Consider the following 23,340-nt stretch of genomic DNA (forward strand, 5'->3'; position numbering starts at 1 on the left):
GGCCGTTTAGCAACGGGACTGGCCTCAAATGGTGGTTTTCATTGAGAAAGTAGAGGGAAATCACAGCATACGGTTACTTCTGTGGTGTGCATCTCTCTCTCTCTTTTCTCAGATCAGTCTGCCGATGGTTGAAGCGAGAGAGAGACAGAGCTTGACACATTTTGGGCCCGTTAATACCAATCAATCATCGCTTGAATGCCACAGCCTATTTGAGTATTGTTGCTGACCATGTGCATCCCTTCATGGCCACAATTTACCCATCTTCTAATGGCTACTTCCAGCATGATAATGCACCATGTCACAAAGCAAAAGTCATCTCAAACTGGATTCATGAACATGACAATGTACAGTGTTCTTCAGTGGCCTTCCCAGTCACCGGATCTGAATCCAATAGAACACCTTTGGGATGTGGTAGAACGGGAGAATCACAGCTTGAAAGTGCACCTGAAAAATCTGCAGGAATTACGTGATGCAAACATGTCATCATGGACCAGAATCTCAAAGGAATGTTTCCAACATCCAATCAATGTCACAAAGAACTGAGGCTGTTTTGAGAGCAAAGGGAGGCCCTACCCAGTATTAGGATAGTGTTCCTAATAAAGTCCTCCGTGAGTGTATATTTAGGAACAGAGATATTGCTGAACAGTCAATAAAGTCATTGTCTTCATCAGCACAGGCTCTTTTGTGAATACCATAGATAAAGAGTGCGTCAGTTTGACACCATGTGCTGCCCTGCTTTCACTTCCGCTGCATTGTGACTGCGTGCACCAGAGCTACGGTGACGTATGTCAAACAGCCCCACACACGCAGACAGAATACCACAAGCCCACACACCTGACATCATGTCTTGATGCTCTCAAGTGCTGTTGACACACAAGGCTGTGATAGAACTGGGGCTCTGTGTGTGTGTGTGTGTCTCAACTCTCCTGATGTACTAGGACCATCAGACCAGATAGGGGGATACCAGATCAGCAAAAGCCTGCATCCCTATGATCCACTTCCTGGTTATGTGATAGACCAGGGTAGACTAGGGTTTCTATGGTTACGGTCTCAGATGATTCTGACTAGATGCTAGCAGGCTAGCACCTGCAGACTCGACATTAACTGGGTCCTATGTTTTCTCTGAGGTCATACGCCTGGATTCAGACATCAAGGTCACTACTAGGATGGGGTTTCTATGGTTACTGTCTCCAGGGTGATAGCAGCAGTTAACGCTCTCGAATGCAGCGGAAGCTGAAGGGCCTGTCTGCTGTGCAACGCTCGCTGTCTCATGCTTCAGCCTGTAAACACACACCAACAAGAGTGTGTCGAGTGTGTGATGTGTGTGTTTGTGTGTGTTGTGTCAGTGTAACAGAGAGGGTGCTGGCATTCCCTGAGGACTGCGGTCGTTGTTGCACAGGAGCCCAAGGTCTAATCACAGCTCAGCATTCCGTTACGGATCATTCCCCCCTTCCCTCCCTCCCTCCCTCTTTTCCTCATCCTGGTAATCTCAGCCTTCAACAACATGAAGGAAAAGGGGCATTTCAGGCCTCCTCTCTGGGGTTTGTTTCTCGAAAGCTTGGTAGCTAAAGTAGTATTTTATCTCTTTTGGCGATCCAGGCATTCAGAAGCATGCTGTATGTGTGTGTGTGTGAGAGAGGAAAATGCTAGCTCACACACACACACAAATCAAGTGTACCATAGAAAATGGAAACAATGGCCTTTCTTGCCCTCCCTCTCAGTCTCCTGGCACATAAACTAAAGGAACCGTTTGAGAGAAGGAGAGAGGGGAGGGGGGAAAGACGAGAGAGAGGGGGAAGAGCAGGATGAGGAGAAAAAAAAAAAGGGGGGGGGGGGGTTGGGTACAAACAGAGTCAGAGAGAAAAGGCTGGGGCAGATCTGGGAAGACACTGTAGTATCAGTTCATCTCCTCCACCCTGATATGAATATACATCAGACCCCTTGGTGGTCCCACATCTCTCACACGCCCATGCGCACACACACACACACACACGTTCCATCCCATCCTCCCACACACACACACACACACATTCCATCCCATCCTCCCACAAAATGACTAGCTGGGCTGGTGGGTTCCGACTTCCCATTCGGTGAATACTACTCTATCATAGCTGAGACAGGCCTGCCGTACCTACTTTGGCAAAAGCCCTGTACTGCTAAGATGCAAGCTCAGAGTTCATATGTCGTTAAGTACATAACACACACACACACACAATAACAATGTTTAGTTTGAGACAAAAAACATTCTGTCCTCTCGACACATCCCTGACATCAGACGACCTTTGACCTCTGACCACTTGCGCGGAAGACAACAGACACTAACACACATATCGCACACATGTCAAACACGGAGTCGCCACATACCACCCGGTAACACTTAACTCCTCGCATAAAGCCTTCAGTGAGGAATGTATGGAAAGAGGGAAGGGGGGGGCGGGGTTAAGATTAAGATTATGCAATACCCAGGAAAGGGTTGATTGGGAGAGGATAGGGGGTACAGGGCAGTGGGTGAGTGGATAAGGAGGGTGAGATGCTAAAGCATGCAGTGGCTGAGGACTGTGTGTGTGTGTGTGAGAGAGAGAGAGAGAGAGAGAGAGAGAGGAGGCGTGGGGGGTAGGGGTGGTGAGAGGTTGTGAAAGCAGGAAGCATAGCATGTTTGGCACCCAACACACGTGGTCCCTGGATTACTGCACACAAAAGTGTTTTGTTTGGTTTCTTTTCCTCTCCCTCCCTCCCTCAAAAGCCCAGTAAGAGTCAATGTGGGGACAGATATAAAGAACAAAACAAACCAATAACCCAAAGTTTTGCCGCATTTCTGCCTTTTGGTTTAACCGCTGCAAAATGATAAACAAGACTCACAGTGGAAACACTGTTTCTACTTTAGTGGAATCCCTACGGTGCAACTGGGCAGAGGGGGAGTTGTGCTGAAGGACTTGTGCTGCAGAGAGATGGGGGTAGCTGAGGGATAAAGGAGGAGAGAAAAGGATGCAAAAGAGGGGGTTGAAATGAGGCTAGAGAGACAAGAGTGTGAGGAGAGAGACGGGGAAATGGAAGGGTAGAGGAAGGAGGAGGGAGGAGGGAGGAGGAGGAAAAAGGAAAGAAGGAAGGGTTGAAGAGGATGGAAGGGTAAATACTGTAGTGGAGGAAGACAGAGATTTGTGGTGTGGTTTAGTCGAGGAAGGTAAGAGGGGGCGGAGAAATATGGAGGAAGGGATCGTAGCGGGGGTGTGGGGGGGGGGGGTCAACTTTAAATGTGTGCTACTCTGTTCTGTCTTCTCTCTCTCTTTATCAGTGTTGGGGATCTGAGCTGGGCTGCTCTCTGTCAGGTTCTCTCATGTCCAGACCAGCATGCTCTCCAACTGTATGTGTATGTGTATGTGTCTGTGTGTGTGTGTGTGTGTGTGTGTGTGTGTGTGTGTGTGTGTGTGTGTGTGTGTGTAGCAGTCTATGTATAACCTCTGGCCCTCTAGCTAGTGTGGATATATCATGCCATTTCCAGCTCGTCCAGGGACAGGTTTGTGGTCCCACCCGTCATGTTTACAATAAGGGCTGGTATACTAGGCAGAACTGATTCTGGACCTTTATGTAGGGCCATGTCGATACTCCCCTTTTCTTTCTCCCCCCAGATATCTCTAATAACCTTTACCATTTTGCACATACGACAAAATCGACAGAAATATGGCCGTGTCATCTTTGGTATATAATTGAGGTCTTAAAACATCCGTCATGGGGGCGCTTAGTGGCGTAGCACACTAATACGCAGCATGTATTGCATGTCATCCCTCCTCTCTCTCCCATCCTTCCTGTCAATCTCGACTGTCTCTATCCCAATAAAGCAGAAATGGCCTAAAAATATATTACAAAAATAAAAAAAACATCTGTCACAACTTTGACTTTGTGGTTAGCTATACCTTGAAACTCCTGTAAATGCTGTGTAAACTAGCGGAAGTGAGAGTGTTTGCAGAAGTGGGAGCATGGCGTGCGAGTCCTCCCAGTCATGCTGCCACACTGGGATAAGTGATCATGTGACCCAGAAAAAAAAACACAGCTTCTCTGGTTCACGTGAAATGGCGAGGTGAAAACAACCACTGATGCGAGATCGAAATTGATATTTGTCAACTAAAGTAGTTTGGTGCATTGCGTTTGCGGGATGAGAAATCTTGCCTGGGACTAGAGGAGCAATTAGAACAAAAGCAGAGGCAAAGTGGCTGATATAAACACCAGCTTGGCAAGACTATTCCCCTGCACAGCCTTAGAGCAATTATACATCATTTCCTGGAGAACGGGACACTGTTATTCACAGCAAACACCGCAGGGAGGAAGAGGAAGAGAGAGAGAGAGAGAGAGAGAGATAGAGAGAGGGGGAGAGAGAAAAAGAGAGAGAAAAAGAGAAAGAGACACACACACAGACGAAATCCTCACCAGTTACTCCGTGCCCATCCCCATGCCCTCCATGCCTCTGTGTGTGTGTGTGTGTGTGTGTGTGTGTGTGTGTGTGTGTGTGTGTGTGTGAGAGAGAGAGACCCCTCTCGCTCATATATATGTGTCCCTCTCACTCACCAGCTGGAACTCTCTGCGTCTGTCGTAGGCGTTCTGGATGCCCTGGTCGGCCCACAGGGCCCGGATGGAGGTCATGTACTTCATGAAGACCTTGGTCTCCACCATGCCGTGGGCAGCGATGGCCGAGCGGGTGTCGAAGGCCATCATGGTCTCGCCGTTGCTCCGGTTGGACGGGTCCCCCCACGGGATGTGCAGCTTCTCCCGGGCGTCCACCAACACCCGCACCCCTGGAGGGAGGGAGGGAGGGAGGGGCAGGAGAGATAGAGAGTTAATGATGAGGACGTTACTTGAGCAAGTAGTATTCACCCAAACAATAAAAAAATAAATAATAATCAGCCTTTTTAGTCCTTTCTGGTCACCAAGTTAACCTCTGATGGTGGAGATCATATATGCAGTGGTGTAAATACAGTGGTGTAAATACAGTGGTGTAAAGATCAGCCGTGTGCAAGAAACTATTTGGCATATGTAGGCTGGGTCTGCTGGGTCTGTTGTACATAGAGCTGTATGACCTCTGCAATGAGGGGGTGGAACGATGATGTGTTATGGTGTGAGCTCTGTCTGTCTGTGGCTTTACACACTACAGGGATGACACAAACCAGCGCTGTAGTGTAAATACCAGGGATATTCCATATGGCCAGAGATAGTCCTGCTGACTGAGTTGCCACACCCAAAAACACTGCGTCTCTCCGTGTCTCTGTCTCTCACAAACACCATCTGAATATAGTCAAACGTTACACGTGACAATAATAATATACTTTGTACACAGGCCTATTCTACTGAGCACACACACACAAACACATACACAACAGGAAATTCAGCGCTTAGATGTGTTTATATAACGCACAGAGAGAGCAGGGGTGTGATAGGTTTCGACAATCCCCTGGTCTATAAATAGGGGTGTCCTTGCTAGCGAGCCAGGTCAGCCCACCCTGCCCCTACCACCTGGGCTAGCCCACCCCTGCACTGGTGACATGGTATAGCCCACCGGTCGCACCACTGACAGGGGTCAAGAATACACAGTGTGTGTCAATGGTGGTGACAGGAGTGAGTGGTGCCCTGGTGTTCCTGTGGTGAGAGGTGGGGCCATCCTCTCCTTCCCCTTCTCTCCTCCCTTCCACTCTCTTGGAGAGACACACACGCAAACCACACAAGCGTGCACACGCACACGCACACACCTCAGCTCAGCTGAGCTAAACCCTCTCTACCTCCTCCCCTCCCCTCCCTTGGCCCTCTCTCTCAGGGGAGGTGGATAACCAGCCAGACCTGTTCGTGTGTGCTGCTGGGACAGAGAGTCACCAGGGCTGGGGCGGACTAAGACCCACAGCAGCCTGAGCCTGCAGAGTCTATATATTTGTTGCACACATACAGGTAACACACTACTCTCATTGAGCAACATTATCCTATTGCAATATTGCTAGTTAGGACAACGTGACCACAGAAGGGGTCATAGCAATTTCAACTCAGTCATTTGAGGAACTGAAAGTGTATTCCAACTCTATTACCGAAGAAATGTGCTTTTAAACTAACCGTAAGCTTTGGTATTTCATGTCATCTCCTAAATTGACTCTGAACACTGAATGATTACAATCATCTCGAATCTCCAATAGTTACCTGTATCAGTCATACACAGGTAACATGCAGGTCTTCTATGCTGCCTTGTTCTTTTGTCTTTGTTCCTGTCCTGCTTTTCGGCTCATCACTGATCTTTCTAGACCTGTGATTAATTAAAGAAGGGACATAACCTCAAAGTATCCACAACTCCTTGGTCCTCTCACTGTGGGTTAGGGTGAGCTAACAGGCCTGATTTCTCCAGAACTTTCCATGCCAGAGGAGGATCCAAGCACTCAGTGGACTTCCCTGGAATCTGCTTTTCTGAGGGGCAGCGGGCCCGGGCTTGCACGCGTGCACACACCACCACCGCCCCCCCCCCCCCCCCCCCCCCACCCTTCTCGGCATGAGCTTGTGAGACAAGGCCAGGTCAAGAGTGTGTTCAATTACACATGCCTGCTCACCAGCCCAGTTTCAAAGGTCTCACACACACAGAGAGAGAGAGAGAGAGAGAGAGAGAGAGAGAGAGAGAGAGAGAGAGAGAGAGAGTGTCTGGGCCGATGGTAAATGACTGAGTCATGATCAATAGTGCACGTCCATAGACACCCATTAGCCCTGATGCTAATGGACCATTAGCCATGAAATACGACGAGTCCCGGGCGCCAGGCCTCAGGGAGGAAGAGCATGTGGGGTCACCACAGTAAAGGTCCCACTCCACAGAGGTTAATACACTCAATGCCGCCATTGCGTGAATTATGACATAGAAGGAGTAATAATAATAAGTACATTGATTACTCATTAAGTGTAATTAAATGTATGAAGCGTACAGCTCTGGTGATCAATACAAATATCTGCAGGTCTTATTAACATTATTTAAGTTGTCACCTTATAAACATGATATATGGAAATGAAGCCAGAGAAAAGGGGGGGGGGGGGGGGAACAAAGCTGAAGTTGGGGGGGTAAACATGAAGCCACCTGAGTACCTGACACCACCGAGGTGTGCTTTCACGTGAGTGGAATGCCAGGTATTTCAGCTGTGCCTCCAGTGTTTCCAATAGCAGTTACCTCACAATAGAAGTTCACACAAACAAAGCCCTTATATAAAATATACATCTGTGCCATCATAACACCAAACTTGTAAAACGAGGGATAATAATATCCCGTAATAATGTGTTTTCATGCTTTTGTAACTCAACAAGTAGCAGTCCCATCGCCTAGCCTAGCCAGATAATGGAAGGACATGTCACACGCCTACCCCCTAAGTCCCAAAAAGTCCCAAATATCTCCCCAAGGTCCCAGGTCAGGGTAGGTCCACCGAGGCCATGGCGCTGTTTTTTTTTTTCTTCAATACGTTCAATTTGTCATATCTGTTCCATCTCATGTATTTCTAGGAAACGCTCCGGAAAAATGTTTATAAATGCTTGGGCCCTTAATTCCTCCTTCAGTCCATCTCCTAAACATGCACACATTCTCAACAGCCGTAGTCATTAGCTGAGTAAACAATAGCAGGATGCAAACAAATGTGTGGCTAAGGCCAGTCTCTCAGGATCAGAGGCTGACGGATCAGCTCACAGCTTAGGGGCACAAGCAGCATACCACAACAATACAGAGAGAGCCTCACAGAACAGCCAGCCAGCCAGCCAGCCTACCACAGGGACACAACAAAGGCTTTCACACAAATTAGCCTCGCCAGAAATCTTACTGTACCAGTAGACTTGCCTTTTCTCATGCTAATAAATCATAAAATCATGGTTGTCTGTATTGTCAAACTATGGTTACACACACTCAGTGGGGTGCCCATTTCAGCAGACCTGTGTCGTAGTTTCCTGTCGGTTGGAGCGAGAGTTGAAGGCTGCATTGTACATCGAACCATTCTTGAAGCGCATCAGCAACTTCAGTATCAAATGAAACCGTCACAATAGGTGCAAATACGACACTTGTGGCTTGCGGGAACGACCATGATAGAGAGTGATGGGGACTTCTGACAGGGGGTTTCCTCAGCCTCACAAATCAGATAAAGGTTGTTCTCTCAACAAAGAGGACTGACTGACTGTCACTGTTCCTGCGCTGTGCACATGGAAACGACTCATTTAAACACGTGACGATATATAGCAGCTTTGTTAGAGCTTCTACAGCCTCACTGAGGCCTCAGGTCTTATTTTATTTAAAAGAACACATTTCATCTGATTTCCAAGTAGAGTCAGTCTTCTCATTTCACATTTGGATTTCTGTTTTCACAAAACAACATTTTGGCCTAGAAAAAAAAGAGGAAAAAAAGAATCGCTCAAGAAACTGTTTATCAATTCAACCATATTTACTTGCTGTGATGGTAGAGGGCTATTTACATTTACATTTACATTTATGGCATTTACCAGACGCCTCTATCCAAAGCGACTTACAACAAATACATTTGTTTAAGTAAGTGAATCATCTATCCAACAGTCATCATAAGACAAAATAATCAATGCTCACACCCACCAGGGGCCATTGGGAGTCAGAATGCCAGATGCCTTTTTTTATTGTATTTTTATTATTAATTTATTTCTGATTTATCCCCAACACCTCGTAGATTTAATAGGATCCCTCCCTAGTTCTACATCTAATGCATCTCCCTCTAGTCTAATAAGCTGATAGATCCTTTCCCTCCATCCTGGTCACACTTCTGTAAATGGAGGGAGTTTTTAGACGCAACTCCACCCTTTTAATTTATAAGAGGAAGTGCAGCCTCTGGGGCACCAGTGGCTCCTTGTGAGTCTTTGTTGGAAAAACCTGCTGTCACTGTCATTGACACAACATATTTCCATATACACACAGTGCCTTTGGGAGTACAAGCAAGACTAACAGGCCCACCCTGTAGAATGCAAATAATTCAGGTTTATAGGGAACAACATTTAAATAGCCAACGACACAGCTACAGTGGAGGACGAGAACACTGGGAATTCCATTAGAATGAAAAACGGCAACAACATAATCAGGGACTATACCTCTACATCTTGCATTGTAAAGGCCTACCACTACAATGGTAGTATAAAAACAACAAAAGATCTATGTAGTCAAAATGAGATGAGCCAGAAGGACACACATTTCCCCTACAAATAGGCCAACACATCACGCAGCCACTAAGACGAACACATGAGAAATCGATTTGCAGAGACAAGTAGCCAAGTCTTTCCTTGAACGTCAACTGTACAAATGCCACCTGTTTGAGGAACATCACATTAAAATGCTCAAAAGAATACTCATTTTGTCATTATCCATGATTTTAAGTCCCATTGAGATATGAACCTCTTTTTTAAGGCACCCGAGATGAGCTAATACATAAAACAGTCATCTAACTTTGTATAGTCTATGTGTCAGGCTTAGCATGACCATTATTTGCATCAGGACTCTCACTGACAATTGAGAACAATATATTCCTCTAGGGATCTTGTGTTCAACCAAATGGCCCAGATGTAACCTGTAACCCTTCTCCACTTCACGCTGTGTGGTTTCCAGAGCAAGTGTAAGCTATGAGATCATCGATACATGGGAAATCCCCATTAAACCACCCACCGACTGACCCACCCACCCACAAACAGACAGACAGACAGACAGACAGTTACAGGGACATCCTCAGTCAAATGATAATAATGGTGAAGTACTCGAAAATAGCACAATGATTCAACTTTGTCGCCTTTTTAGTTCATAGCCTGAGCTTTGGAGAGAATGTGTCATGGGAAGGGGAGTAGGCTGTGACGATGATGATCAGCCTCATGACAGTCAATCATATGCTGTGTGAAATCTGCCACACACAAAACCTTCATTATGATCAAATAGGGTAAATAATACTATTGATTTCTCTGGAGGTGTTCTAACAACACTACACCAAGATCACAGCCAATGAAAAGGCAATTCTAGTGTTTTTCCAACCTTCACCTGATCTAAAGTTCTTTCTCCTTCATAAAAACCTATTTGTTTGCATAACAGGTGTTATCTGATGGCAGTTGTATTGCTGTGGATCTCAGGCGACAATGCTAAAAGTGGGTTTGGCCACCATTGTGGGCTTGGTGGTTATCTCCACTGTCTGGACATTCTCAAAACTGGAAAAAAAAACATAGTTGTCCATGTCCCTCTCTGGATTTTAAAGAGCTTGCCAATGCACTCAGAATAAAAGATGACTGAAGTCCAATCAGCTGAACTTTCAACTCAATACTCAACATTCCAAAAATCTGCTGCTACACACTAGTCAGAAGATTTTCAATGGTCTACAAAATAATGGTCTCGTTTCAAAGACTGGCCAAGAATAAACAATGAAAAATATATATACTATGGATCAGTCAAAATAGCAACACTATGACTATACTTGCTCGGTAGCCAGGTACAGCTGAAGCCATGCTTGCTGCCATTCATGTCTGATTGGGAGAACTTTGAATCTGGTGTAACTGACTAAAAAAAAGCTCTCTGACTCCCAATTTGATAGTCATTGAGATCAATGTTTTTTCACAGTATGTGCAGTATAGTCAAGCCTGACTGTAAATAAATAATAGACAATAAAGCTAAGTATCTAGCTATCAGATTATCTGTAGCCATAACTGCTAGATAAAACATCCCAGCTGATCTGTCAAACTATTTTTACGTCTGATTGATTATAGCTGTAGTATATTAATAATCATACAATTTCCATGTAGCTAATACGGTTCAGAGGGAACGTGTGTAAGATTTGTTTCACTCATCTCTCTCCAGTCCCACCGTGGACAAACACTTTCAAATAACATGGGCGTTTCTTCTAGCTTTGTGTGTGTGTGCTAGCTAGCTAAATGGCTAAGCTAGCGAATAAGAAACAGAACTGAGTGCGCTCTATTCGACGTAGCACAAGTTACGGCTAGCATGCTAGCTGACTACTTCCCACTCAGACAAGTCTTGAACTGGTCAAATAAGTTACAAAAGAATATCAAAAAACACGACAACACCAACAAATGAAGTGCAACATGCGCTCTCTCGGACCTTACCTTTTATTACATTGCTATAAATCGTGGCTTTGAACTCTTCTTTGGCCCTCTGATCGAAGTCCTGCCCATGGATGATGCGCATCTGCTTGAGGAAAGTGGACTTGCCGCTCTCGCCCGCTCCGAGTAATAAGATCTTAACTAGCCGCTTTACATACGTCTTATCTCGATTAAGACTTTTGTCTATCTCTTTAGATTTCCTTACCTGTTCTGCCTCACTGCTTGTAAGGAGACAGTTAGGAAAACATACAGATAAAACGGACCGGGACGGCAGGAAATCCGCCATCTTTGAAACAACTTCATCGATACAGTACTAGGGAGGGTTTGAGCTGAGCTCGCTCCAGAGAATACGGGCGGGCGGGGCCCGATTACGATAATGTGTGTGAGCGCGCACAAGCTCCAACAATGTGAAGAAATGTTTGGGCGGGTCGGGTGGCTACTACATTGAATTTATGTGTATCAAATGCTTGTTACATCTCAAAATGTGTAGGGTAGGCCACGGTTATTCTACCAAGTCCTATAATTTAAAAAAAAATGAAGAAGCACAATTAGGCCAATGTTCTTGTGCTAAACAGTTGTGTTTCATTTCTCACTAAATGCTTATGCAACACCTCCTACTCAGTTGACGCAAAAGTGAGGTTCGTATGATATAGAAGTGACAGTGAGTAATCAGATGGGTTCACAATGTAGGCCCTAATCTATGCTCCCAGCAAAGAATTTACATTGACAAACTCTCATCTGTAACCTACAGTCTTTGATGCTCTCAGCATCAATGCAGTGACGTCTGCCTGCAGTAGAGGGTGTGGGGGTGTGTGTGTATAATTCTGTGTGTCAATATATATGGAATACATATACATAGAATGACGTTTGGGTCTATTTAATCTCCCTAAACGTCATTAAAATAGCCCTTAATTTCTAGACAATGTCGGTTTATCCACTACAACCTTATTGGTCTTCAACGGCTTTGTTGTGTATGTTATTTTATATTGCCTACCTTGAATAGACTATTTCCCACGCAAACACAACATTAGGCTATTATTATAACTCACTTCAAGTTCATGAAGGCAATGCAATCATGTTGAAAGTCACTCCGATAATGATGTAGGCTATGTTGGTGGCTGTAGTGCTGCTGTCCCATGCTCAGACGTCTGCCTAGAGCAGCTTGTGAGAGCAAAGCTTAGCCGAGCTGTCATTGGCTGACAAATCCATCCGCGCACTCCCCTCCTTTTCGCAGTCTCAGTACCGGAGGTGTGCGGTGAACTGAATACTGCCCCTGCACCGTTTTACATTCTGAACGGTATAATAACTTATAACTATAATTTCATAAGTGGACATTCTTCTTCAGGACTATATTTGACAGCCACTATTCGCAAACATGACAATAAGGATACTCCGAGATCATGGGCAGCATTACCGGCCGCTAATGGCATGTCTAAAAAAGGTAGGTAACCTGAGGAACACAAATGTTTTAGGCCTATATACATACATACTTGTTCTCCTCCCTCCCTCCCTCCCTCTCTCCTTTTCTTATTTAGGTTTTGAAATTAATACTGAGAAAAGGTTTAAGAACTAGTGGCATTTTATTATGAAATTAATGAATTATTTGTTCAGTTGATGTAGTCTTACCTCCAATCATATTAGGCCTATTTATTTTATAAAATATAGTTTATAGACCTAGGCATTGCTTACTTTATTTGTCTTTATGAATAGTCATTGCATTAAAAGTAACACCCTTATCCCATAGAGTGTGGAAAAGCTCTTCTTACTTGGTAGACAACGTCATACCCACTCCTAATCCTGTTACCTGCCAACTGCCTTGACAAATAATTGAATATAGTTGTGAGGACTTTCAGTTTGTTATCAAAAGCTTCATAAAAAGGCACTACTGTACTCACAATGTTGTTTCGTGAGCTATGTATGTATGTGTAGGCCACTTCGTTTACAGCTGAGAGATTGGAGAGTTTAAAGAGATCCAAACTAATACCTCAATCTGAAAACAAACCGTTTTGCTTCACTGCTATTTTGACAGCTTGTGGGTATAGCTCTGAACCACCCCCACATCTCATACATAAGAGGTCTGCAGTGGCATCTACACCACTGGCACCTCAAACCCTAGAGGGGGAACCCCCAATCTTCATGTCTTCAGCATCTGCCTGTAACCACTAGGGTGCTCCTGTGCATCCAAGAGATCTTTTTAGGAGCATCAGACACAATTCAATGGAATATATATATCAGCAATGGAGAGGGATCAAGAGAGGATGGCCAGTTCCATTTAGCATCATTGATATACATTTATGTAATGGCCCCTACCCCCTTACCCTTGCCTATACTAATCTGAAGGGACTGAAAATGTGTAAGCAGCGTGGCAATGACTCCTTTAAATCAGCAATATAAACAAACAAAACTATCTTTTGTTAATTTGGCACCACCAACATCCCTCTGGACAGTAGTAATATGATACATAGGAGAGTCGTTTAATATAAATTCACCACCATGTGGTGTACTGCAGTGAAGGCTGGTGGAGATAGAAGTTAGAGGATAGGCTTATTATACCATTCCTCATTCCATTCCATGCATTACAATGATATTATCAATATTATTGTAGATGGTCCAAGTGGAGGAACCTCAGATTTTCTCCTCTAATGTGTTTTGAGAAGGAGGCAAGGAGAGAGACTGAGTGGAATCGAGGAAAGAGTTTTTACGATTCAACTACTTATTGAGTGTTGGTCCTCTGCCCCTACTGTGCCCAGGTGGAAACCATGGTGGTCGAGATGCAGGACCCCAATAGTGGGGTGAAAGGGTCGGAGCAGAAGCTGACCGTCACCACCATCCCCCATGTCATCACTGGTGAGGGCCTCCACACTATATTAACACAACATGGCACCCATTATAATAATGATAAGAGCAGATATTTTTATCCAAAGGTAAAAATGGTGGCACTCTGGTAGTAAAGAGCTCCATGCAGGAATGGGTGACCCCAACTGTACTGCAGGGACCATAGGCCTACTCCAACCAACCGAGCTATTGAAACTGCCATTAATGTTAGAACAAAAAAGACCAGCATTGGTGCCAGTTGACAAAAGCAAACATATCTATTAGTGTACATTGTTAGTTGAACTCACATAACCGCAACTGAAAATTAAATTAACCTCTAAACAAAATTGGTTTCAATTACAAGATTAGAAGATTGAGTGCAACGTCTTGTAAGCTATTTTGGAAAGCCAAAGCGTTAATTCAAGTCAGAATAATTAAATTGTGTTGTGTGCCACCACACAAAACAGTTGAGTTAAGTGAATCCAAAGAGTTGTTTTTCCAGTGCGTATCAGAATGGTTATAAGAGCCAACCATTACATTGATAGTAAGAATCGAATCATCTGGGATAATAACAATTATTTGTAATATTGGTGATATTTTCACCAATATTGCACTACAGCATAGACTGAATTTAAGAGACATAATTGTGTGAGGTACTAAACAGTTATTGGACTGTACTAACAAGCAGTTAGTGGCTGGTAAGCTGTGGACAGGGGCTATATAAGGCCGCCTTCAATTGGATGAGATCTGTGCTGTGCTTTGTGCACCAAAGTTGTTCTCTAATCTGAGTTAAGACCAGGGGGGGATCAGCACTTCCAGAGATCGGGCTGGAAAGTGGCTTCTGATCAGCCCATGTGATGAAATGGAAAGGGTTATAATAGTCCTGGTACTTCCTGCTTCAGTTGGTCTTGTAGATGTAATTTATAAAAACAATTGGAAGAGTAGAGAAATAAAGATGTACCAGACCTTGATAAGGTCTATCATAAAGCTGAGTTAGTAAGATTGTGGCTCTTAAAGGTCCAGTATGTAATATTCAAGCTTTCTAAAAGCTTCCGAATGGTTGTAATGACTATGTTTAATCAGTAGTGATCAGATCAAATGAGATCCCTTGAAAGAAATATTTCATTTAGGAAGGTTGTTTTGTTCTGGAAAAAGGGCTTTCTAAAATGGAGTGTCCTACCAGACACTCGGTTTGCATATAAACATGTTGTTACTGCCAGGGGTGTTCTAGGGGAGTGGACACACCAATTTTTGCTTTTCTGTCTCTGGTGGCTGCCTCTTCGGATCGTGCGCGCATGCAGAAAGACAATGTGTTGTCTGACATTGCATTTCTGGGGGTTATATTATTATTAGGGAGGATGTTGTTGTTTGGAACTTGAACTGAATTTCGAGTTGCCAGATTTCTAACAAACTTACGCCCTGCTCCTTTAAGAGCTCTGACAACAAACCTCATTTAAATGAGTCAATTATTGTGTCAGGCAGATGTAGGGTAATGGATTTCACATTGTGTCCTAGCTCTTGTTGTTGGCCTCTTTAGTATGGAAGTAAGCTGAAACTCAACTCACCCATCAGAACATACTGTCACAGTAAATCTATGTGTTCCCAATATCTGCTTCTTTCCACACAGGTCAGGATGTTGTGGCATGGATTGTCAATAAAATGAAGGTTACCACTGAAGGTAAGATGTCACAGACATTCTGAATAGATCTACTGTAGCAACCAAAAATAATGTTAGCCTATGTCATTTCCATGTAATTATTATTGTACCACATCATTGAATACCAGGTGAATAGCGGATTGTAACGTAAAGCCTTTAATAATGCTGTAATATTCTCTACTTCTATCATGCTTATCTTCCCCCTACCCGTCTCCCTGTCTTCCATCAGAGGCCCATGCATTTGGCACCATGCTGGTGGCCTTGGGCTACATCTACCCTCTGCAGAACCACCGAAAGCTTGTCCTCTGCAATGATGACAGCCTCTACCGCTTCCAGGTAACGTCAACTGCCAATCCCTGTTAGCACCTGGGTCATGCCAAGTAAACTTAACCCTATACTGGAATGTTGTAACTGTAACTAAAGCTGCCAGGTCTTTACATTAGATTAGATACAGCTTTATTGTCCATCCAGGGGCGAAAACCTGTCTTCGGGAATCTCCAGTTACATAAAACATCAAATCATCATTATCACCGTTGTCACCACACACGACAAACAGTACACATTTGCAGTATATTTTGCCCTGGCTGATCTTCCCTTCTCTAACCCCAATTTTCCCAGACCCCTTATTTCTGGCCTGTGCAGAAGTGGGTAGCGGAGGATTCTGACTATGGTGGGTACATTACAGTAGTTGGTATTGTAACTTGTGAATCTGTAGTCGAGTAAGTGGGTGTAATTGTGTGGGTGTAGTAATTTCCTGATGTATCTCATGTATCTGTAATTTAAACTAACTCCTTTAATTTAACAAGCCATTGCATGAATAAATAATGTTATACTGTTATTATGATAACAATCATTACAATTGCTTGTATGTGAAGTGTCTTTGAGTGTCATGCAAAGTGATACACAAATGTTATTATTGAAAATGTTTTAGTCCCCCTCTACTGTAGCTCATATCATATTACCTTTCACCGCTCACTGAACTATTCTAGTACGGGAGTCAGGCGTTGTGGTGGTGCGCTAACCAAATATGCCTAAATTGTGAAATAATTCACACCAATAGATCATCAAATCACTCAGGGGTGAAGTGTTGAATGATGAATGACCCCCCCCCCCCCCCCCCCCCCCCCCCCCGCCACTCTCTTCCCAAAGCCATCTACCTGGCCAAGAAGAACATCCGTAAGAAGGGCATGTTGGAACCCTATGAGCAGGTACAGTTGTAAAGTACTCTTCTGTAAAAGAGACTCAGGTCTCAGTAAGATCCTGTATAAATAAATACAGATAAATACAGCCCTCAACTAATAGAGCTCCGCCTTATAGAGTTACAAGTCCCAGCAGAAGTAGTCTTCGTGGATAGAAATCTGAACTTGTCATAGACACTAGATTTTAACTTCACAAGAACGTTCACATGATTTAAGCGTCTATAGACTGTATGTTTATAAATATCATTGGGGTTCACCATCTAAAGCATCTGTTTTGTTTTATTTAATCAGGAACACTACAACAACCTTCATAAATGGATGAACCACAAGTGGGACTTTATCGTGCTGCAGGCAACAGAACAGTACAAGTAGGTGACTTCCTGTTCTCGGGGTTGTTAAGCCACTAACCTACAGTTGTAATACCATATCACACCTAGTGTGATCTCTCACTCAAAGGTCTATGGGCATACCTCACTTTATAGAGACAGCCAGAGTAAAGCAGATGTGGTGTATTGGACGCCCTATGGGGACTTCCCTGTCTCATTCTGTGTCTCCTGTATGTCTCTCCCGTCTCTCTGTGTCTCCTTTGTGTCTTGCTTCATGTCAGGGCTGGGAAGGAGAGGAAGAAGCCAGACCGAGTGGTGTTTGACTGCCAGGAGCGAGCCTACTGGATTGTGAACAGGCCACCTGTGAGTGTGTGTGTGTGTGTGTGTGTGTGTGTGTGTGTGTGTGTGTGTGTGTGTGTGTGAGAGAGAAAAAACACACTCAAGGGATATTGTCATTATATAAAGTCTGTAAATGTATAATATCATAGCGTCTCGAGTCACTATTAGGTGTTGAATGAAAATATGCCTGTTATCATTCTGTAGCGCCGGACCCACAGTGCGATGGACTGTGGATTGGATCGTCTCATTGACCCAAATGCAGAGGAGGTAACAGGTGAGTGCAGTGAGAACCTGCCGGAATCTACAGTGGTTAAATAGGGATATTGTTAGTAGGGAAACTGTCCCCCTCAATTGGTACACTAGCTTTCCCACAATCATTATTGACAGATAGCAGGTCAGTTCCAAGCAGGTCAATACGTTGTCCCTCATTTCATTCATAATTACTGCATTGTTTGATTGCCTTTATATTAGTAACCTATAGGTCTGGAGAGACAGTGACTCTTGATTTGAGCTTGTTTAGTCTCTCTATCTCTCTGCTTAAGACAAGCTCTCTTTTACCCCCCCCCCCCCTCTCTCTCTCTCTATCTCTACATCTTCCCTTCCTCTCTCTCACTCCCCAATCTGCTTATTCCGTTAAGAGGATCTTGACCTAATGGTCTTACCTTGGAAGTTCAACACCCCCCCCCCCCCCCACTCCATCCCTCCCTCTATTATTACCACTATTCCTGTCAAGAATGTTGGCTGTACTAAGACTCCATTATTCAGATTCTGGTTATATTTGAGACTGAGGCTGTGTTTGTTTGTTTGTTTGTTTGTTTGTGTGCATGTGTGTGTGTTGAAAATCTGACTTGTACACAGAGATTAAGTCAATTACTCTCTACCCCATGTTGGGACTGCAGTGATCTCCTCTTAATACTGTTGGAGAGGATCCAGCCACAAGCCACCATGAGTACAACTGTGTATATCAGCATGGATGGTTAAAACATGCTCTATTCGCCTAGGAAACTAGGTTTCACACCTGATTCATTTGTGAATGCATTTGTGAGCTACCAAATTCAAAATGATGGTTTTGAATCGACTGTATATGTGCTTCTCAGTTTGGTATATTCAGGATACTTCTTACATTTGAAACCCCATGTGGTCTGTTTAAAACTCTCGCCCTCTGTTTAGCACTCACTTGACCATTTTTGTTCTGATTTTTTTTTTTTATCTCTTCCCATGCAGATTCTATTTCATCTCATTCTGCCCTTTACAAGGATAGGAGGGTCTACCACACGCACCAGCACACACACACACACTCTACCACTCTCTCATAAACACCTTCTCTCTCACTAAGAAGCCTTCTACACGTGTACTATACTTGCAGTAGACATAGCTGTCTCTTCCCCCTTGTTTTGTAGACTTGACTCAGTGTCTCTTTGATTTGATACTGTATGTACTAGAGGTCCTGGTGTCTGTAGTTATGCGTCTGTCACCTGTGCTGTTGCTAATGTACAGTGGGTAGAATGTGAATGGGAACATAAACCTGCAGAAACAAGCTCCCATGTTTTGTCTTGTCACTTTTCAGAATTTGACCTTTGACCAATACAGAAGAACAGTAAGTATTTATGATTTTCCACATTTCTCAATGGCTATAAGATACTAAATAAACAGACATAAACAATAAACAATAACCTCTGTAGGATGTGTGTTGGACCCTGAGTTCATAATTTCCAAATTTGATCTAGACATAGGTGTTTTAGAATAAGCAAGGGAATTTGAAATGGGCCTCTTGACTCTACCCCTTAGCCACTCCTGTAGATCAGAAAGGAGTGAATTAGTGGAAGAAATATGGTAAAGAAAATCCACCCAGCCAATCATAGGCCAAGGGGGAGCACCAAGTACCATTTTATACCAATCCAATTCTCTCAGATCAACAGTAGCTAGGTTGTAGGGGCTAGGGGCAGTAGCTAGGTTGTAGGGGCTAGGGGCAGTAGCTAGGTTGTAGGGGCTAGGGGCAGTAGCTAGGTTGTAGGGGCTAGGGGCAGTAGCTAGGTTGTAGGGGCTAGGGGCAGTAGCTAGGTTGTAGGAGCTAGGGGTACTGACACCTCCTTCCTCTTTTCTCTCCTCCTATCAGAGCATCTTCCTTCAGCAGGCCATCATGAGGTCAAAGGTCAAATCTTCGGTGTCTCTCGCAGCGTAAGTCCCTCTCAGATTAGTGGCTGAGTTCAGAAAAGTTATTGTTCTGTTTAGAATTAGCTAATGTTGCTTTATGTACTTATTGATGTCAAATGTTGATGATTTAAGACGTGAATGAGACAAACAGGTTTTGTGTGAGAGTTGGAAGCTCTTTGGCCTAGCCCTGAATGATGATGAAGAAGCAATCATGTTTTGTCCCTGCTGTGTCTCCGTAGCATAATCAAGTACATGACAAACCTCAATGACCACGACCCCTTCCTAGCGCCCTGTGCCCCTAGCAACCCCTGGCTGACTGACGACGACACCTTCTGGCAACTCAACACGCGATCGTGAGCATGTTTATGTTTTTGTTGATGTTCAGGTTCCTGTTCAGGTTCCTTTACAGAGCACAGAAAAGAATCCTCTGAATGACATGATGATTACAGTTGCAAAACATTGCTTTAAGGATGATTGACCTTTGAAGGTAACAGACTAACAGTTATTATTGATATTGACAACACACCACTACATTTATCATCAGGTGAATCAGGGCTGGAACCCAAACCTGCTCACCCTGTAGCATGTGCCTGTGTTGAGTGAGACCTGTCCTCTATCACACATATATGAGCAATAAGCTCTCTCACACACAAACACACACACACACACACAATCAGTGTTGATGCTGGTGGGCATGGGGATGGGCATGGAGTAACTGATGAGGACTTTGTCTCTCTCTCTCTCTCTCTCTCTCTCTCTCTCTCTCTCTCTCTAGAGTGGAGGTCCCCACTAAGTTACGCGTGGATCGCTGGTCCTTCAGCTTCTTTGAGCTGCTGAATGACCAGCGAGGACGTGACGATTTCAAGCTCTTCCTCAAGAAGGAGTTCAGCGGTCAGTGCCCATCAGACATGTACAGTTCATGTGTTTTTGGGGGGTAGGATGTTGAAAGGGGTTTACGCACAGTTGAGTCAGTGGAAAACACAAGGACCGAGTGTGTTTATGAATCCTTTCAATGCTATGAATTTCAGTCAGGCCACTTACGTCGGTTTAATGAATGTTTTGTGAAAAAATGGTAATACATTAAGTTTGGCGTAATTGGATGGCTCTGTAAAGCTCCCTAAGGCAGGGAGCTCATGAGTGGGTGGAGGCCGGGGCGGTGGGTGGGACGACCCATAAGCATAACTCTCATAGCCAGTGGCGTTACACTGTTTAACCATGGTGGACTGTCAGTAACAGCTGGTTTTAAGCCTCCCCTTGAACATGTGATGATGTTTGTAGACGTGTGAATCACGTGCCCTATTCGACTTAAAGTGTCCCACCTGAACTAACACAAGCTTCATTTGTGTGTGCCCAGGGTGTAAGGCAATGTGGAGGTCGTAGACAGTTGCAGTTTAGCTACCTAGCATGTGTGTACAGTATGTTATATCTGTACCTGTGACTTAGGGGAGAACTTGGCATTCTGGGAGGCAGGAGAGGAGATGAGGTGGGGAGAAGCGTCCGCCATGACGGCAAAGTCTCAGATCATCTTCAAGTGAGTTACACTGGTGTTTTTTATTTGGGGGGGGGGGTTGCAGGTGAGGGACAAAAGTGTTAGGAGTGTTGTCAAAAATATGTGTGTTATTGTGTAGGACTTTCCTGGCCCCTGGTGCTCCCCGCTGGATCAACATTGATGGCCGTACCTTGGGTCTGACAGTGAAGGGACTGGAATTTCCTCACCGCTGTGTCCTGGATGCAGCCCAGACACATGTGTTCTTGCTCATGAAAAAGGTGTGTTACTGAAAATGTAAACAGCAACGGTAATATAACCTGCAGCCCTGCACTACCCATGCGGTCTTTGTGTCAGGTGTCAATAAAATGACTTTCAATGACTCCCCTCAGTAGATGCAGAGTTCAGAATAAGCGTCGGAATAAAGATAGTTACCACATAAACATTGCTATTGCAATTTGATTATAACTGGCTCGTAGCATTTTTAACTGAAAACACTATGTAACCATAATACATCGTAGTGCTATCACAGTATGCCTCTCAACAGCTAACACCCATGTTGTTTGTTGCTCTTTCACAGGACACCTTCTTCCGCTACTTGAAGTCTCCCGTCTACAAGGACATGCAGAAGAGGGCACTGACCCCTGAGTTTCACAACTTCACGTAAGTGGCTAAAAGAGATCCTGCACCCACACTATCCATGTGGTCCGGCTCTGTAGCGCATAGCACAAAGGGTGGTTTACTGTGTATTTGTTTTGTAGCAAATCATAAGTTCTTCTTAGAACAACATTCTATTGTTACATTCTATTGTTAACCAATGTACAGTATGTCACTATTCTCTTCATTCTCTGCTCTTCCCGCCCCTTTGCCTCTCCTCATTCTGTCTTTTCTCTCTTCTCTTCACCCCTCTCACCCCCTCCTCCCTCATGTAACCTCCCTCTGTTCTGCCCTCTCACCTCCTCCTCCCTCATGTAACCTCCCTCTGTTCTGCCCTCTCACCCCCTCCTCCCTCATGTAACCTTCCTCTGTTCTGCCCTCTCCCTCCTCTCCTTCTCTCCCCCCTCCTCCCTCTGTTCTGCCCTCTCATCCCCCCTCCCTCCACTCCCCTCCCTTCTCTCCTCCCTCTCCTCCCCCCCAGTGATGTCCAGCTGGAGAATAATGCCAGGAACCGTAACCCGGGCATCAGCCCCATCATCACATGGCAGCAGGAGGAGGCGGAGAAAGCCAGGATTGCGGCCGCCAACGCCCCCATCAACGTCAAAGAGTTAATGAGCAAACTAGACAGAAAGAAGTAGAGGAGAGCCGGGACAAAGGCTGTGTTTGAAACTGGGTACTACATACTAAATACAAATTGCATAAATATGTACATAATATTTCTTATCATATCTCCTATAAAATAAATAAACAGTATGGGATTTCAAACAGTCATAGAGTTACACCCTGATCCCAAATCTACCCGGAGCACCTACCCTTGATGCGAAGATCTAAGAAGATTGGACAGGTGTACGCAAAATGCCTCTGATAGGCCAGATGGAATGGTCGCCGTATTTGTTCATACCTATTTTAGTGCATAGGGGATTGGGGTTAGGGGTTGAATTAGGATTAGGCACAATGTCTATTTCATCTTTTGTTTCAATGGCGGTGGAAGCACTGTTGGTATGAGAGTAATATGGCAGCATTCACACTACAATAACACAGTAAATCAAGTAACTAAGGGCTATTCTATAAATTCATGAAATTGGCTGCTGAGTCTGTGTTGGGTTAAAGCCAGCTACTACATTTTCATCTGATTACTAAGTGATTAAATGGCATTTTCAGACTAAACTGCTTTCATTTCTCAGGGAAGGGAATAGGAGAATGATTTCAGGCAGAACTAAGATCCATCTGACCATGTACAATAATATAGCTGCAGGAGAGAACTACAATATGGCTGCAGGAGAGAACTACAATAATATGTACAGTAAAGAGAATGCACAGATTAGGGTAAACTACAATCACTGTCACTGTGACTATAAGTGTACCTCTATATAAATACATAGCTAGCCAAAGATGGTACTTATTGTTACTGTATTCAAGTATGAAGAGGTTATGGTACATTTGTGGGTGTGTCTACAAGTCCTATTACCACATTTTAGGAGTTTGCTGCATCATCCATGTCAGCATTTTGAGATTATTTGTTTTCAAGGTTAGATAAATCAGAACTGTAAATGCATATTGATGGATTTTAGTGCATCTATGCATAGGGATTTTTAATGGTCAGCATCATATCTC

At 44.2% G+C, this 23,340-nt stretch overlaps 2 protein-coding genes across 2 annotated transcripts in view; one reads left to right on the forward strand and one right to left on the reverse strand.

Annotated features, from left to right (window-relative positions):
* gna13b (guanine nucleotide binding protein (G protein), alpha 13b) overlaps window positions 1–11,395 on the reverse strand; it is a 16,065-nt gene extending 4,670 nt beyond the window's left edge. Inside the window, exons 1-2 of the mRNA XM_083676712.1 lie at window positions 11,098–11,395; window positions 4,561–4,787 (exon numbers count right to left, since the gene is read on the reverse strand). Of these exons, the coding sequence (XP_083532838.1) occupies window positions 4,561–4,787; window positions 11,098–11,380 (510 nt within the window). The 5' untranslated portion in view covers window positions 11,381–11,395. The remainder of the gene's footprint in view (window positions 1–4,560; window positions 4,788–11,097) is intronic.
* Window positions 11,396–12,469: 1,074 nt separating this feature from the next.
* On the forward strand, window positions 12,470–22,364 carry rgs9a (regulator of G protein signaling 9a; the record flags this gene model as incomplete). Its single annotated transcript, XM_083676728.1, has 17 exons — window positions 12,470–12,535; window positions 13,845–13,941; window positions 15,536–15,586; window positions 15,795–15,901; window positions 16,184–16,235; window positions 16,715–16,773; window positions 17,056–17,132; window positions 17,372–17,453; window positions 17,634–17,696; window positions 18,997–19,026; window positions 19,546–19,607; window positions 19,823–19,936; window positions 20,359–20,474; window positions 21,027–21,114; window positions 21,212–21,350; window positions 21,650–21,732; window positions 22,208–22,364. The coding sequence occupies 17 exons, from the start codon at window positions 12,470–12,472 to the stop codon at window positions 22,362–22,364; spliced, it is 1,443 nt and encodes a 480-aa protein (XP_083532854.1).
* Window positions 22,365–23,340: the final 976 nt, after the last annotated feature.

The sequence above is a fragment of the Argentina silus genome (genome assembly GCF_951799395.1).
Source record: "Argentina silus genome assembly, chromosome: 9".
Lineage (NCBI taxonomy): Eukaryota > Metazoa > Chordata > Actinopteri > Argentiniformes > Argentinidae > Argentina > Argentina silus.